This window comes from Fukomys damarensis, unplaced genomic scaffold (assembly GCF_012274545.1).
Source record: "Fukomys damarensis isolate Sample0158 unplaced genomic scaffold, DMR_v1.0_HiC HiC_scaffold_7, whole genome shotgun sequence".
Taxonomy (NCBI): Eukaryota; Metazoa; Chordata; class Mammalia; order Rodentia; family Bathyergidae; genus Fukomys; species Fukomys damarensis.
Window position 1 is genome coordinate 16,294,065 of NW_022900919.1, and position 16,653 is coordinate 16,310,717.

The following is a 16,653-nucleotide window of genomic DNA, read 5'->3' on the forward strand; positions in this document are numbered from 1 at the left end:
TTTTTTTGGATGCTATTGTAAAAGGAATTTTTTCCCTTATTTCTCTTTCTGTCTGTCTGTTATTTGTGTATAGAAAGGCTATTGATTTTTGGGTATTCACCTTGTATCCAGATACTCTACTGAATCTGTCAATTAAGTCTAGAAGTTTTTTGGTGGAGTTTTTTGGATCTTCAATGTAGAGTATCATATCATCAGCAAATAATGAAAGCCAATTAACTTTTAATTACCAAAATATAATAAAACTTTGATTAAGAGATAGTGCTATTTCTGTTGCAGGTAATTTTTTCCCAATAGAGTCTGTTCTGCTGTCCTTTGTCTCTTTCTTGCTTTCTACCCCTGCTTTGTTTTGTTTCTCTCACCTCTGTCAGCATCTCTCCGCCTCTTTTTTCTCATCCTCTTCTCCTTTTCTAACTGCCCCTCCACCTCTTCTTCTTTCTTCTTGTTCCCTAACCTCCCTTCCACAAGCATCAGGCAGAAATACATTTTTGATAACCTGTGGCCCTGGAAGTGGCACAGAAAGGAGGAACAGCAGTACAATTCTGCCCGGCTTGTGCTGGCTCCTGGAATGAATCTTCAAATAACATTGTGGCATTAACCTTGCTGCTAGATTTAAAAGTCTTAGTTTTGCAAGAAGAAAACCTTTATTCAGGCCCTATAGCTCAATAAAGGAATGATGAGGCTACTTCAGACGCCCTTCAATGTAAGGATTAGCATTTAAAGACATCTTGAATTTTTTTTTTTTTTGCAAAAGAGCAAGAGAAGGAGGGTAGGGAAAGGAGGGCAAGTTAGCGAAGGAAGGTGAAGAAGAAAGGAGGAAGGAAAGGATGCAGGACAGCAAATGGGAAGCTTGGCAGGAAGATGAGACTCCTTGAAGATCGTCCTAGTTAGTGCTTCATCTGGCTGGCTCACATGGACACCATCCGCAGCGAGGGCCTTCCGCATATCCAGCGCTGCGATCAGGAGCAGACAGCCTGTGCTCTCCACGTTCCTCGGCAGTAGCCTGGATTCAGACCGCAGGATGTGATTGCCAGATGGGTGCTCTACTGCAAAAAGGGCCATTTCTTAAATACACCAAGGCAAGATCTTTGTAGGCATCCTGGGAGTTCTCAGGAGGTTTTGTGACTCTGATCTTGTGGCCATACACAAGTACCAGTGGATCCATGCAGACTTCATTGGACTTGCCCAAGTGTTCCACGTTCTCCCCAGCTGTGACCTGCCCTCCTGGATTCAGGGGCTTTAACCTGCCCCGTCAAGGGTGGAACTTCCCGGGGTTCTGCCCACGTAGCATGTTTCCTTTCTCAGTTGCCAGGTGAGGGCCGTGAGTCAGGCTGTCAGAGCTGCAAAATATCTTGAGATTTCCTAGTATGGTGGCATCCAAACATTTGTTTTGTTTTTTATACTTCTTTATTTTTAATTGATAAATAAAACACATATTTACCTTTACAACTGGATGTTTTAAAATGTGTTCATATTATAGAATGGCTAAATCAAGCTAGTTGGCATGGGCATTTATATGGCTTCCTCGATTCCTTCCCAGGTGACCTGGGAGATACATTCACAGAAACACAGGGCTCCTGAGAAACCAGAAGAGTGTTGCTCTTACCTAACCTCTTTTCAGTTTCACAGGAGGAAACAGGAACAGAGAGTGAAGGTAACTTACTCAGATCTCTGAAACTTTGAATGTTTTGTTCCTGACTGGCACAAAATGTTAGATCAAAGCAAAAATACCTCATGTCAGGGGATTTGCTATCAACCAACCCCAACTCTGCCCAGTGCTAGGTGCCCTGTCAAACCTTTTTATAGAAGCCAACATCTATGCTTCAAAGAACTAACTGAGCTGTAATCAATATTGTGTATTTTTGTACATATATAATTATGTATCATGCTTAATTGTATAATTATATTATAGATAATGCATATATATTGTATATTATATAATGCAGATAGATAGATAGATAGATAGATAGATAGATAGAAAGAATACGTATTTTTTCTTACTGGGTGTAGCTCTGGTGCTGGGTTCCTTACTGTACCCTTCATACCTCACCTTGGGCTAGGCCAAGAGGAGCTACTAACACATTAATGTTGACTAAAGGAATATCCTGGTTTTCTGACTTAAGCCTACCACATTGGCTTTCACTGTGCCTCAGGAAAGAGGCTGGCCCAATTTCCATTCCTGGAAAGAATCAAAATTCTGATACGATTATAGAACTGATGTCACTTCTTCTACTATAACTTTTGGTGAAGGCTGCATTGTATTTTAGTGATGAACCAAAACTCTGCTTCAAATAATATTGATAGATTTTTGCATTTGTCACACTGGGTTGGACTGCTGAGATCGACTTTGTATGAGTGCAGCGTAGCAAGCTACATTCATCACTCTGTTGTTTTGAAATGACAACACAAATATCTACCATTTATTGAGTTCATTAGTATGTCAGGCACTGTACATGCATTTAGTCCACCAAGGAGGTATTGTAATCCCTGTTTTACAGGTGGAGGAACTGAAGTTTGGAAAGATGAAGTACTCGTCACAGAGAGCAGGCTGCCTGGCTTACCTGCCAGCCCTTAGATCCTTGGGGCTCAGCCCTGTGCTGTACCGAGAAGAGACTATGCTTATTTAGCCCAAAGAAGACATGATCAAATGTTTGTGAGGAAGCTGAAAAAAATACTGTCTAGGTATTAGAAAGATTCTTTTAGAAAGGGTTATCTGTCATTTAGGTTGGAAGAGCGCATTTTACAGTGTCTGTGTAAGATTTGAGAGGAGCAGCAAAAGATTCCCAAACAAAAATGATGGCTCTGTGAGGGGCCAGTGTCTGCTGTGGAGCTGAGCATCAGGCCAGACTGCTGAATGATGGAGTGAGGGGGCGGAAGGAGCAGGAACAGGAAGGATTACAGACTCCCATTATGTCGTGCCACATTCAACTTGGCACATTTCTTTCTTACTCTTGGCTCAGAGTTCAGTTCTCCTTGCCAAATATTTATGTCTTTTGCATAAGTACACAAGCTATTTTAAAAAGTTTATGCTAAAAGGATGCAACCTATGCCCCGTTGTCCCCCTCTTTCTCTCCCTCTTGACTGACCCAGTAGATTGGGTGGGCTGACTAGGGAGGACGGACATCAGCATTGTAGTTCCTATTTCTGCCATGTGGTGGTGCTGTTCTTTTAGTTATCTTGGCTCCTCCAGTCCAATATTTATTTTTGGTTAGTAATTTGTTTATCAGGAGGTTATTTTAATCTAATTTTGGCCATATTTGCTGTTCCACACTATCTGTGCTTCCCAGCGTTAGCAGCTTGCATTTCTTGAAGGAAATTAGTTGAAGATGGTCTCAGAGGCATTGGCGTAGCCATTATTTAAGGGAATTGGGAGGAGGCAGGGTGAGCGGAGCCTAGGGTTAGAATAGAGGATGGAATTTGTTGTGTTCCCAGTGATGTTAGCGTGATTGAGTGGGATTTACGGAAGGCTGGGAGCATCCGGGGCAGCTCTTTGAGAATCTCACCCTGTGATAACGTGTTGCTTTCTTCACCTGGCCTGGAAGAATGATCATAGCTGATAATTATGGAGCACCAGCACTTGTCCATTGGCATCCAATATTTCATTGAAGTCTCATTATACTTGTTTATGTAGCAATTATATTACTATCCCCATTTTATAAGAAAGAAAGATATAGTTAGGGGTAAACTAATGCCTTGCCAGGTTCCCAAAAATGGTAAGTGGGAAGATGAAGGTTGAGCTCAATTCTGGTCATATCCAAGCTGGAAATCTTCATATTTCCAAGGTTATTCCCATCCTCCAAAGGGAGTCAGGGATATGGACGTTGAGTTCAGCCAGTGATTGATTGTGATCTTAAACTAGCCTTTCTGCCATTGCACTTCATTTCAGTTTGGTTTTCCATAAATGAAAGGGTTTTGCTAGGTGAGGAAGTTGAGCATTCTTCATAGCAAGTGTTATGTTATTGGATGCAGGGTCTTGTTATATAATCTGGGATGGTCTTGAATTCACTATATAGCCCAGCTGTGATACTCCTGCTTCAGCCTCCAAAGAGCTGGAATTAGGGCATGCACCACCATGCCCAGCAAATATTTTTAAAAATCTTGTAATCCTACAGGGAAATTACACCTATATCAGGCAGGTACAATAGGGGCAGAGGAGGAAGGTCTCAGTTAATGACACATTCACCTTTCCCTTGCTTTCTCTGGATAAACACTGAGAAATTCTGAGGAAAGTTCCTGAGAGGCCAGAAGAAAACTAGTTTGAAAACTTCTGAAGTGTATATTCCCATGGGGTCCTTCCAGAGCCCAGTCTCTTGTTTGGCACTACAATAAAAAATAGATTGACTTTACCTTTGGGAAGTTTGAAGTATGTATATGTCATATTTTATGATGTAGTAGAATTAAGAAAGAGCTAGTGAAGTTTGACCTAGAGAAAGATCAAGAATACAACATTCATCCTTAAGCCCTAGAGGAGTAATTTTGGGGGGCTTTTGGGACTAGTGAACCTAATTTTACAATTGAACTGAACTTAATTAAATGCTGAGGGTTATATTCCAGGATTGTACTGTGGGCAGTCAGGCAGGGTGGTAAACCGTCTTCACAAGCTGGTTAGGCTGTTTAGGGATGTACTCGCTATCTTGAACTGAGCTTGTGGATTGTGGTGGTGAATTTTTTCTGCTTCACACAGAACTATAGGTACAAAAAATACGATCTTCTTGTGATGGTAACCAGTGCTGGTTCTTATATCCATACAGGAAGCTATCTTTCGTGCAGGTGATGCTGTTAAGACCTAGTTCTGTAACCGAGTCTTTCTCTTGGTCTAATTACATGCCTGTAGGTCTGTACAGTGGTGTTCCTTTGATAACAGGGTAAATGTGTCAAAAGAAGCTCAGGTCTAGGTATGAAAGAGGTGTGTTTTGGCTGTAAGCATATACTCTGAAAGGGCAAGACATAGTGGAGAACAGTATTTGCACAGTGGTTACTATGCAGGCTCTCATCAAACTGTGTGGGATCAAATTGTGGCCACCACGGGGAAGATTCTTCCGTGACTCTGGGCTGCATCTGCCTTATCTGTAATCAAGGCAAATTGTCCCCTCCAAAGATAATCAGTCACAGCTAATCAAGGTAATGTGCGTGGAAGTATTGTGCTGGCTCGTAATCTCTGTAAAGACTTATGCTTGTCTTACTCTTGCCACCATGTTGAAAATCCTGAATGTTTCAGGAACTGATAACACAAGGCCATACAGCCTGTTGAAATTTAAATCAGTCTCATAAGATCTCCTCTGTCTGTTGAATGACATTTGGCTGTTTTCATTGTTTGTCTTTCTCCTAGAAGGTTTTCTGAGAAAGGGTCGGATAGTAAATATTTTAGGGTTTATGGACCACACAATTCCTGTTGTAGCTGCTCTCTCTGCCTGGAGAGGGCAAAAGCAGCTAAATACAATACATAAAGGAATAGCTATGGCTGTGTTCCCATAACACTTTATAAAAACAGGCTGTGGGCAATTTCCTGATCCCCTGTTTTACACTCTGTGAGCTGCAGCCTGGAGACTCTGTACCATTAATCCTTATTTATTAAACCATTAACTCGAATATGTTTTATACAGTAGACATTTAGAGGAAGTTAGCTGAATGAACAAAATAATAAATAAGAGATCATCTGGAGATTCAGCTTTGTTCAGTTGATCCACATGCACTTACTTTGTTTTAATTCTAGGAAGTCAAGGGTTAACGCTCATGGCTGCTGAGTAGTAAACCTTACATTTTAGGATTTGTATCATCCTGGCATAACTGATGACTGCCTATGGATTGACAAAGATAAAGTATCACAAAGATTTAAAGAGATAGACAAAAGGATAAACATCTCACGGCTCTGAAGGCACATGGTAGCTTCCTTATTGCATTCAGGATTGACTGGACAATTATTTATTTATGTCAAAATGTACATCAGCTGTTTCCTTCAGACTTCTAAAAATACCAAGTTACAAAACACCTTTCCATATATTGTCTATTCAGTCTCCACCACAGTTCTGTAATACAGGCAAATATTTAACTATTCTATTGCTGTGTTTTTTTCTCTCATCACAAGTGATTTTTGTCTCTAAGGGATTACTTTGCAAGATCTGGAGGGCATTTTTGGTTGTCCCATCTGTGGCAGAGGTGTTTCTGGCATCTACTGAGTAGAGGCCAGGCTGTTGTTAGGTATCCTACAATGCTCAGGACAGCCTCACATCAAATTATATCCGGTCCCAAATGTCCGTAGTGTGAGGTTGAGGAAACAGTGCTATAGAGAGAGGCCACTACAGTTCAGAATGGCTGGCTCTCCTGCCCACAGCGGTATAATTTGCACTTGGTATATTGAGAAGAAAATCTATCTCTTCATTTCATTTCAGAGGGTTTGCGAGCTCCCCGACCATTTACAAAATATTTTAAAAATAAATCCTTTGCAGAGTCACTATGTATAAATGATGACAATGATCCTGTTTTGGTTATGTTGGGGAGTGCAGACCTCTCTCAGCCCCTTTCCCTAGTCCCCAGGGCACACAGGATGGCATCTTCTTTCTGCATAGGGTGAGACACAGAGAACCCAAGACCCCTCTTGGCACCCAGGACTTCTGGATTTCCAGAGGCAATACAATTTTGAATAGGAATAAAACATTTAAGCTATAAGGAGCAGGTTGTCACCAATGTTGTCCAGGTGATAGGAAAGAGCATGGGAAGATCAAGAGTGATAGGAGTCAAGGTGAAAGGAGCGTCTGGGGAGGTTCAAGGTTCTGGGATGTCCTGGTGGTGTGCTGTTGGATGATATGAGGCCAAGGCCAGCAGGCTAAGGGTGCAGAAGCTTTTGCTCCTTGCCTCCTCACACCCTCGGAGTTTGGGGGCAGTGTACAGTACAAACTAATTCAGATACAGAGTTTGCCACACCATACAGATTTGTTTTCCTGCAGCTCATCTTGCTTGCCTGCATCCTGGCCTCAGTCAGGTGGCACCATGATAGACAGGTGCCTCACGTATCAATTGACAGGGGAAGGCAGGTGTGAATGTGTCCGTGTTTCTCTATCCTGGTGTAAATACTAGCTTTCTTCTTTAAGTGTCATCCTTTGATGAGTTGACAGTGGAAACAGCAGAGTAAAACCCTGCAGAAGGCTTTTTTTCAGGGAACCAGAAGACATAGTGGGTCTTTGCTTCTTCCCCTACCAAGAGTCTAGGCTCAAAGTGAAGAAAAATGCCTATACACATTTCCAGGCTGAAACAGCCATTCCAGAGGGGTTTCTTGCATAAGTGCCAAACAAATAACAGCAAGAGAGCATGAAAATCTGAGTCTGACATGTTCCCTCACTTTGCACGACCTACACCCAGGATAGATCTGAGTTCTGAACCGTGACAGCTGAACCCAGTTGTCTTTTACTGCTCTTGCCTCACTTACAAGACAAGGGTTTCGCTCTGGGACTTTTTATTATTTGCTTTCTCTAACTTTTAATGTTTTCATTTGCTGTGCATTTGTGATTTCAAGAATTTTCTGTCCTTAGTTTTCTGCTTTTGTCTCTCAAATTCCAGCTCGAATGCCCCACCTGACCACCTATCTGAACCAGCCACCCCACTTAGTTGCTCCAGCATCACTGCTGTATTTGCGCTTGTCATTGTCTGAAATTACCTCTCTTATTTTCCTTTGTGGTATGCCTCCTTTCTCTCCGGATCTCCCAGCATCTTCATGGCCACCACATGCAAGCTGCGTGAGAGCTGAGACTGTTTAGTTTTCTGCTGTATCCGCAGTGCCTGTGCCATGGCCTGGCACACATCGGCACATCATGGAGTCTAAAAAAATGTCTGTTGTTGAATGGATGAATAGTGGCATGCTGGATTTGGGTGTGTGAGCATGGTTTTAGTCTGTAATTCACTGTTAGCACCAGCAAAATCTGACTTTCAGGACAAAGGCCTATTCAACTGCATATGCAGTAGAAACCTTCTAAGAGGATACTTACTGCTAATAATCAACTAATTTTAGTGGATTTTCAAAGTAGCAATATTGAAAAACCAATTATATGTCCTTCTACCTAAGATACAAGCTGTATCTTAGCATGCCACTAAGAGGGAAACACCATCACTGGTAAAAACCACCTTAATTCTGGGAAAAAATTGCCTTTGAATGAATAAAATATGACATGAGATTGATTGGCTGTATGGGATCCGAAATATTGAACTGCAGGGGTTTTGAGCCGCTCCCTTAGTAAGTGCAGCATTGCTGTCTCAGACCCTGCACTAGGCAGTGTACCCTCAAAGGCAAGAGGAAGAGCAGGATGTGTGGACGAGGAGGAAGATATGGATCCTAAGGCTTTCCTGAGAGTAGAGAAATTACTATGGTTTGGGAATATGTCCGTGGAAATTCCTAGATGGCACTCATTTAAAAACAAGTAGGTGCATCTAGATTTAAAGCCATACTTTGAAGTGTAGTCTCTTACTCAGCCACTATAGCTGGAGCTTGGGGGAAAAGCATCTTTAATTTTATAAAGGCAGTCAAAGGGAAAACAAGATTTGCTCAAAGCCAGTGTTTACTTTATAGCCAAGTTTACTGGAATGTATCTCCTTTACAAAGAGAAAGAAATACCTGTAAACGAATTCAGTGCCGTTATTCTTATTCAAGCTAATGAGAATCGGGTATAATTTCCTTTATGGATGACATTAGCATTAGTTATGTTTTACTGTGTATCTCTTGGCCCCATTGCTCCTCCTCTGAGTTGGAGCCACTGCAGCAGCTGCTAGGGGAGGTGGAGGGGTGACAGCTGACTTGCTCTGTCCTCTCTCTGGGCCTGACTTTTGGGCTGGCCTCCCAGTGTCACCGGCTGGCTGCTCACAAGGCCCCACATGTGGCCTCTGCCGATCCGAAAGACATTAGGCCATTTGAGTCTTTAAACCTTCAGAGTTTCCTACTAAAAATCCACCTCTTACCACAAGTTAAGAGTCCTGGGAAGAAGCAGGGGAGATAGAGAAAGGGGTTGGCAGAAAGGCGCTCCTCCCAGGACCCCCATGCTTTGTGTGTTTTGCTGGTTTTATCTCCATAAGCCTTTCAGAAATCTTTTCCAAGCTGGTTTTAGTGGTAAGAGTTAAGTGTCTGTATCTGGATGCAGAAAAACATGAACTATGCTAACCGGCTTCAAGGGCTTTGGGGATGAGATGGGATGTAAGCTTTGGAGTCAGATGGAGGATTCCATCTGAATCCTTGAGTTGTCGTTTTATAAGCTCTATGGACATAAATAAGCTGTTTAACTTCTCTTGTCTCTGCATCTTCATCTGTAAAAGGAGAAAAATAATGCTCATCCCAAAGCACTTCTACGAGACAAATGAGATGATCCATGTAAAATGATACAGCCCGGTGCTAGGTACATAGGAAGCATTGGTAAATAAACACTCACCGTGGTAGTAACTGGTGTTATGAAGGGAACATAGGCAGCTTCTTGTTTTTGTAATATGATTTAGAAGCCTTGGCAGAAGGGTATTTTGTCAAGAAATATCATCTAAATTGACTCCCTGAGGGGACCTCCCAAATAATCTTCTTTGCAATCACACTTAGAAAGGCAAGTGTCCTGTGTGTTGTCAGGGACATCCTTATCTCAGTCTTAGTAATGTCTCAGATTGAGGAGTCCTAGGGTAGGATATGCCAATGGTTTAGTGCTGTGGTTCAAAGCAAATCTTTCCATGTGAGGTTCTGATTGAGACCGGGCAGATATTAGGATATAATTGCTCAGGGAGAGTGGACACAGTGGGGAGAGGGTTTTGAAGCAAACCTCAGAGGGTACTGGGAGTCTAACAGGCCCAGCTGAGTGCTCCCTGGTACTGAGCAGGGGGCTTCTGTCTTGAAAAGAACAAGCTGAATTGTCAAAAGTTTAGACTAATGGATTTTTAGGAAGTTCCTAAACAAATGTTAAAGTTATTTAATGTTCCCAGGCAAAAATTTCCCAGGGTAGTGTATGTCACATTATGCTATGTAGCTGAAGATGATTTCTGTCCTCAGGAATAACAGAGGACCTTAAATCCTTATATTTATTCTTAAGCAAATATGTCTTAGCAAAGGCAAGAGTGGTTAATGTTAAGCACGTAACCTTTATCAAGCAAGTGGATCTTAGAGGATTAACTAGGATAGCAAAAAACCTTTAGGGTGAGGGAACCCGATACATTTTTTCATAGAGTGGAAGTATAAGAATCCACAATGTGAAACTGACCTGTAGGGTAACCTATGATGAATTGGGTTGTGATCCTCCATGTGTGTGGGGCCTCTTAGGACAGATGGACAACAGGAGATGACTGGCGTTTACTTTGGGGTGAGAAGTGAACTATAGAAACTTTTCAATGGGCTCCTCTCACTCACTGGTGAAAGGTATGCGACCTTTGGATGTTATCCTCATAGGGAAGGGAATTATCATTTATTGAGTGCCTGCTTTCTGCCAGATGCTGTGCAATATACATTTGATTTTTACAGTGGACTCGTAAAGCAAATACTTTATCTTTTTTATATTGCTTTAGTGTCTACAAATGATGGAAAGACAGTTCAGAATGTCTGTCTTAGGCTTTTTTGTGTTGCTATAACAGAATGCTTGAGACTGGGTAATTTATAGAGAATGGATATTTTATTTTCTCGTGGTTCTAGAGATTAGGAGGTCCAAGATCAAGGCACTGGAATTTGATGTCTGTGGAGAGCCTCTCTGCTTTCACAAGGCAGAAGACAACAGGGCAAGCTAGCTGAAGCCTCCTGTATAAAGGCCTCAATCCTATTGGTGAGGAGGCCACAAAGTGTTGTGGCCAAACCATGTCTTACAGGCTCAACCTATTAATGCTATTGGTAGTGCTTGAAATTTGGAGGGGCCCTGCTCAAACTGTATCTCAGGTAATTCCATCAAAGTGACATAGCTAGTCAATGATAGAGCCAAAGTTCAAATCAATAGTTATAGGATCCTGCAGCTCCTGTTCTTGCATGAGGCTGCAAAAGGAATTTGTTCTCATCCTGAGTGCTTGGCACTTTGCTGTGCATAATAAAAGAGGAGATACTGGAATCATAAACAGATGGGGCTGATCTGAAGGAAGATAATTTTCATGGGCAACAGGTATTGAGTGCTTGCTGTGTGCTAGGCATTGAGCTTTCTTTGCATTATCTCATTTAATTCTCTGAAGAAGCCCATGAAGATGTGAATTTTGTATTTGTAGATAAAGATTGAGTAATAGAGATGTGAAGTACCATGTTCAAGGTAGAATGTAGTGGAGCCTCTGGCCCTGGGAAAGATTCCAGAAAGGCAGCTGGCAGAAAGCTAAGGGGTCTGTCCATGGATCAGGACCAGCGGAGCAGGCCAGGGTCCATGCTGGTGGTGAAGATGAGTGTAGAGGTCTACTCTAATTTGTATGTCTTATGCCGGTGTGGGGCTGTTAGTGTCCATCCATTCCTCTGCTGCAAGGTCCCACATTTCCTCTGCTGAAGGTCATTTCACCCTACTGATGAAATTTCCAGTTGTGGGGGATAAAGTGCAGTGATGACAACTTTTTTAGTTTTGCCAAATAAGATGGGCAGAGTAGTGGCTGCTCACTGGTATAATAATCTGTGAGAACAAGCATTTCTCCCCACCAGCTCTCATTGGGCAAGTTCCCCAGGAGAAATTCAGTCCTTTGAGTCTTAAAGGGTTTCTGGCTTTCCTATAGAGAAGACAAATACTGTATCTTTATAAATATAGTTCTGTTCTCCAGTGCCTTCAGGGGCTAGGCAGGTAATTCACTTTTGAAAGAGATGGAGGAAGACAAAAAAAGGTGAGTTGTTGCTATGGTAACCTGCGGGCCTGATCACCAGGTCCTTGTGAATAAACACTGACAAAAGGCACAGCCACAAGTCTGTAGGCCACAAGTCTATGGGCCACTAACTTGTAACTACAATTGTAGGGTCACATCCCTACCTTCTGCTTGATTATTAAAGTATATTGTAGAATATGTGGGAAATGAAAATTGTAGAAATATAAACAAGCAGATAAAAGCAATACTCACCTCATCCATTAAGTACTATGGGTATCCTGGCACATTCCCTTCCAGTTATTTAAAAATTTTTTTTTCTTTTTACCTAATATAAAAATCTGCCTCCATAGGGAATGCATGAATGAAGAACATTTCAACTTCAGTTAGAGATACTTGTGGTTAAAATAAGGCTATCACTAGACCACATTTCAGATTGGGAATTAGCTACATGTAAGGCCCTCAGAGGACATAACCTAGGGAGAGAAGATGAGTAGGAAAGGCTGAATTGGAGGTGAGAAAAAAAATAAATTCCATATTATTCATGGATTTGCAGAGGAAAGCAGATCAAAGTCTTTAGGGAGGAGGTCAGTAGAGAGTGGTAGGTGGGGCCCAGGGGTCCCCAGGAAGCAGGGAGTGTCTGTGAGATGGGTAGGTGTTAGAGATGAATGGTTAAAATTGCAGGCCGTGGAACTCCTCTCTGACAACCCATCCTCCTGTAGCTCTCAAACAGCTTAGGGAAAACAATCTACTTAGGGAAAAATACAGAAAAAATGTCCCCAGGAGGTCTTAGGAAGAAGCCATTCCATAACCTGAGTTACCTGCTGAGGAGCAGGTCTTGTTCAGAAGATGCTGGGACACCTGGAGTTCCCTCCTTCACTCCCAAACTCTGAGCTCCCCCACAACAGGATGCAAAAACTCACATTTTCTTCTTGATATTTCCCTTGCTCTGAGAGGCAGTGTTTTCCTTTCAAATCTTCCAGAACTCCACCATGTTGCCGATTGCAGCAACCCTCATTTCATTCTCCACATTTTCTCTTCCTGAGTTTGATACATCTCTTCTTGGCGGGTGTTAGATATGTATTGACTTTTACAAAACTTCCGGAGCCATTTGCAGAGAAGGATTGACTGGTATGGGGTCAGGGAGGGAGGCGGGTTAGCAATTTCAGGTGTTAGTAAACATGTCAGCTTGGTGGGGATTAACAGGGACGTCATGAATAAAATCACTGGGATTTGATAAGGGATTTTTCTCTCAGATAATTAAAGTTTATTTTTTCATTAACCCCTTTTCCTCACCAAAAAGAGAAGGGGGAGGAGGGAGGGAGAGAGAGAGAGAAAAAGTAATGGATGGTCATTAGGATAGCGCATTATCAGTCCTTAGTCCTTAAAATAGATAAAAGACAAAAGTCCTTGACCTTGCACTGCCCACGGCCTTCTGGGTACCATATTTGCCTTCGTGGCACCTTTTCAGCAGGTGATACTTTCCTTTAATGCTTCGTACTTAATCCTCAATTTTCTTTTAAACATCAGATATTGGATAGGCTGGAACATCATTTAGGCAGTAAAGAATTCTAGAGCTTTGTGGCTGGGACCAGCCAAGAAGAGAAATATTTTTGATACAGAAGAATAATTCATTAAAGGGGGTAATGAAGGAGATTTAAACCTTCCACAAACACATCACTGGCTGCATAAAGCTCATCACTCTCAGTTCAGGGTCGTGGCTGAGTGGAATGTTGTAAGAGGAAAAAGTGTATAAAGTCAGCTACACAAATGGGTCAGGCAATCTCAGTGGAGCTCAGGGAGGCCTGCCAAATTAGAATTTTATAAACAAGCAAAAATATGTCATTAATATTATGAGAAAATCCCTCTGGAATAAAGCATTGAATTTCTGTGTTATTTCTCCCCCACTCATGTACATTTATGTAGTCTTAGGGGCAAATCTGACTTTGAGGTGAAATTTTGCATATCTGATTACAGCTCAGGGCTCCTCTCTCACACACATGGTACCAGAAACACAGATTGCCTCATAAATGTGAATGGTTTGGATAATGGAGTAACGTAACACTGAGACACCAGAGCTGAAAGATCTGGGTATTTCTGGCCAAGACTCAGCCAGTTAGTGTCCTGAAGTGCACCCAGCTTGTGGGAGCCCAGGTAGCTGTTGGATAGGTCTGAACTGGTGTGATGTCTAATCATTCAGGGAGGTGAATTTGAATAGTAGGTACCTTGTGCAGTTCTTGCTCTGTATTTCTTCAAAGATAATTTAAATCACTTCTTGAAAAAATTAGATCCCTAAGGTAAGGTTTTGTGGGAGGCCTCCTCCAGGAATATCGATGTGACACAGGGAAATCATAGTGTTGAAGGTTTCAAGAGGACTCTCAAAGCTCTTGGCTATGGCTTCTCATCAGATATAAAGAAGTTCTGTATGAGATCCCACTAGGTGGACTCATGACCCCCCAGATATTTTCAGTGGAGCCTATCCTCTTGTTGAGTAGCATTATCTGTGGTGACTTCCTTTCCTGGCCTGAGCCAGTCCATTCTTCTGTGATTTTTTTTTTCTAATGTGGTCTAATTTGATCATAAGCCAGGACAGCCACTCTGTAGGAGATTGCTGTCTAGGGTGATTTGTCAGATGAGACTCAGAGGGGACAGTACAAACTGAAGCACTTTTATACTCACAGATTCTGGGGAGAAGAGGGTGCCCCCAGAGTTCGTGAAAATTCTGGAGGAAGTTCAACCAAAGTTGTAGAGAAAGAGATCATGCGAGAGACCAAGTCTTTGTTAAGGTCCTGGGTTTTCCTGCAGTGGTTGTAGGTTGGCTAGTTTAAATAAACCTTCATGAAGAGAGGACTTATTTAATGAGTCTGAGGTTGGCCATTAGATTCCATCCTGGCTGTGAGTTGGGCTGGGCTTTGGCCTGTGGGTTGAGGAGTCAGTGGGTCGTATCTCAACAACACCTGGAGAGCAGAAGTTTCCATGAGGACAAAGCCTACAGTGTACGATGGGATTTCAAGCAATTTAAGTTAGGCAAATGGATGCCAAGGCAGAAAGTATATTAAACAAAATTGTGACATCTGCTGGGTTCGGGCCAACAAACCCCGTTAGAGAGATGAATGAAGACACTAGTGCCAGAAACTGTCTTTGCTGGGAAGCCACAGATCTTCACTCAAATGGAATGAAGCCCTGAACTGATTCAAACCCTCAGATTTATTGAGGTACAACAGAGGCATGGAGTTTTTCTGAATGCAGATGTTTGTTTCAGGTAGGAAGGCAGGCAAACAAGGCATGGTGACAGTTTGGCTGAATAATTAACTTCTATCTGATTGTACTCTCTGTGCTTTCTTATTTTTCTAGTAAGGTCCAGCTGTGCTCAAACTAGCAAACCATCCTGTCTTCAAGACATTTGGACTCCTTGGAGTGTGGAGGCTTCCACCTCCCAAGTCAACTAGAATAGATATCAATCCATGAAGTGTTACAAGGAACTCCACAGACAGCAACATATTTGAATATAACAGCTTTTCAAATATTGTGTCTCACTCAGTCTTCTTCCCTATCTAGCCTTGTTTGCTCAGTGGATCTCTAGATCTATTGAGATTCAGGGAGGAAGAATAGGAATCTAAAGGAAATCTATTTCTTTGTCTCTGTCCCTGTCCCCTTCCTCAACACTATTTTTCTTCCTGAGAGTAAGTTACACATAATCACATACTCCTATTTTGAATTTTCTCAAAACAAAGATTTTTTTTACATAACCACAGCTTATCAAAATCTGAAGATAAACATTGTTGCAATATTAGTAGCTAATCTGCAGACCTTATTCAAATTTTAGCAGTTGTCCAACTAATGCCTTTTATAGTAAGAGGAAAATTTGTTTTCTGGCATGGCACTAAATTATAATTATATATTGTACTTAGGTGTTATGTCTTTTAGTCTCTTCAGCCTCCTCCTGATTCCTTAGTCTTTTTTTTCCTTACCTCTTATAATCTTGACATTTGTGAAGACTATTTTATAGTGTACCCCTAACTTTAGGTTTCCTGATTTGCCTTACAATTTTATTCAGGTTATGCACTTTTGGCAGGAATACCATGGAAATGATGCTGTGTTTTTCTCAGTATTTCTTTTTGGGGACTCATTACAACTATTTGTCCCATTACTGGTGATGCTGACTTTGATCCATTGCTTAAGGTGACATCTGCTGGTATTATATCCTGGGCAGTCACTATTCTCTTTATAATTCTTGAATACTTTGCAGGAGACACTCTGAGACAGGTGTGCCCGCGCAGCCTGTGATTGACATGGCTCATTCTCTTTGTCTTCAGGGTCGAACAGTCGGAGGGCAGTGAACAGAGGCTATGTCATCAGCCTGCTCAGGCTGCATCAGGACTGGCACAGCCACGACACAACCAACGCCTATGTGCTGATCCGCCGGGGGCTTCTGCTGTGCCTCAAGCGCATCACCACCATCTGGTCTGGCAGGGAGGCCTTCCTGGCGGCCCAGGGCATGGAGACCCTCTTCAGCATCACACAGGTAGTCAGCGTGGGATCCCTTTTACAGCTGGGTCATGACAGCTGGATGATTCCTGAAGGCTGGTTCTCAGGAATTGTCCTGAACAGAGCTGGCAAAACTTCAATACATTTCTTTTTGCTTATGATGGCAGGTGTTCTGGATTCATATCCTCATTCATTGAGGATGAGCCTCATTGATTATGAATTAATTCTTCATTTATTCCATGAATATTTATTGAATAAACTTTCCCAGAAGTGCAGAATAATGTGATGTATTAAAAGTATGGGTCCTAGGGCCAGGGATTTAGCTCAGTGGTTCTACCACCTGTCTTGCAAGCCAAAGTCCCGAGTTCAATCCCTGGTACAAAAAAAAAAAAAAAAAAAAAAAAAATG

At 42.1% G+C, this 16,653-nt stretch overlaps 1 protein-coding gene across 1 annotated transcript in view; it reads left to right on the forward strand.

Annotated features, from left to right (window-relative positions):
- Window positions 1-16,653, forward strand: part of Agbl1 (ATP/GTP binding protein like 1) — a 702,610-nt gene that overhangs the window by 58,127 nt on the left and 627,830 nt on the right. The window contains exon 6 of the mRNA XM_033761003.1: window positions 16,074-16,282. Coding sequence (XP_033616894.1) covers window positions 16,074-16,282 — 209 coding nt within the window. The remainder of the gene's footprint in view (window positions 1-16,073; window positions 16,283-16,653) is intronic.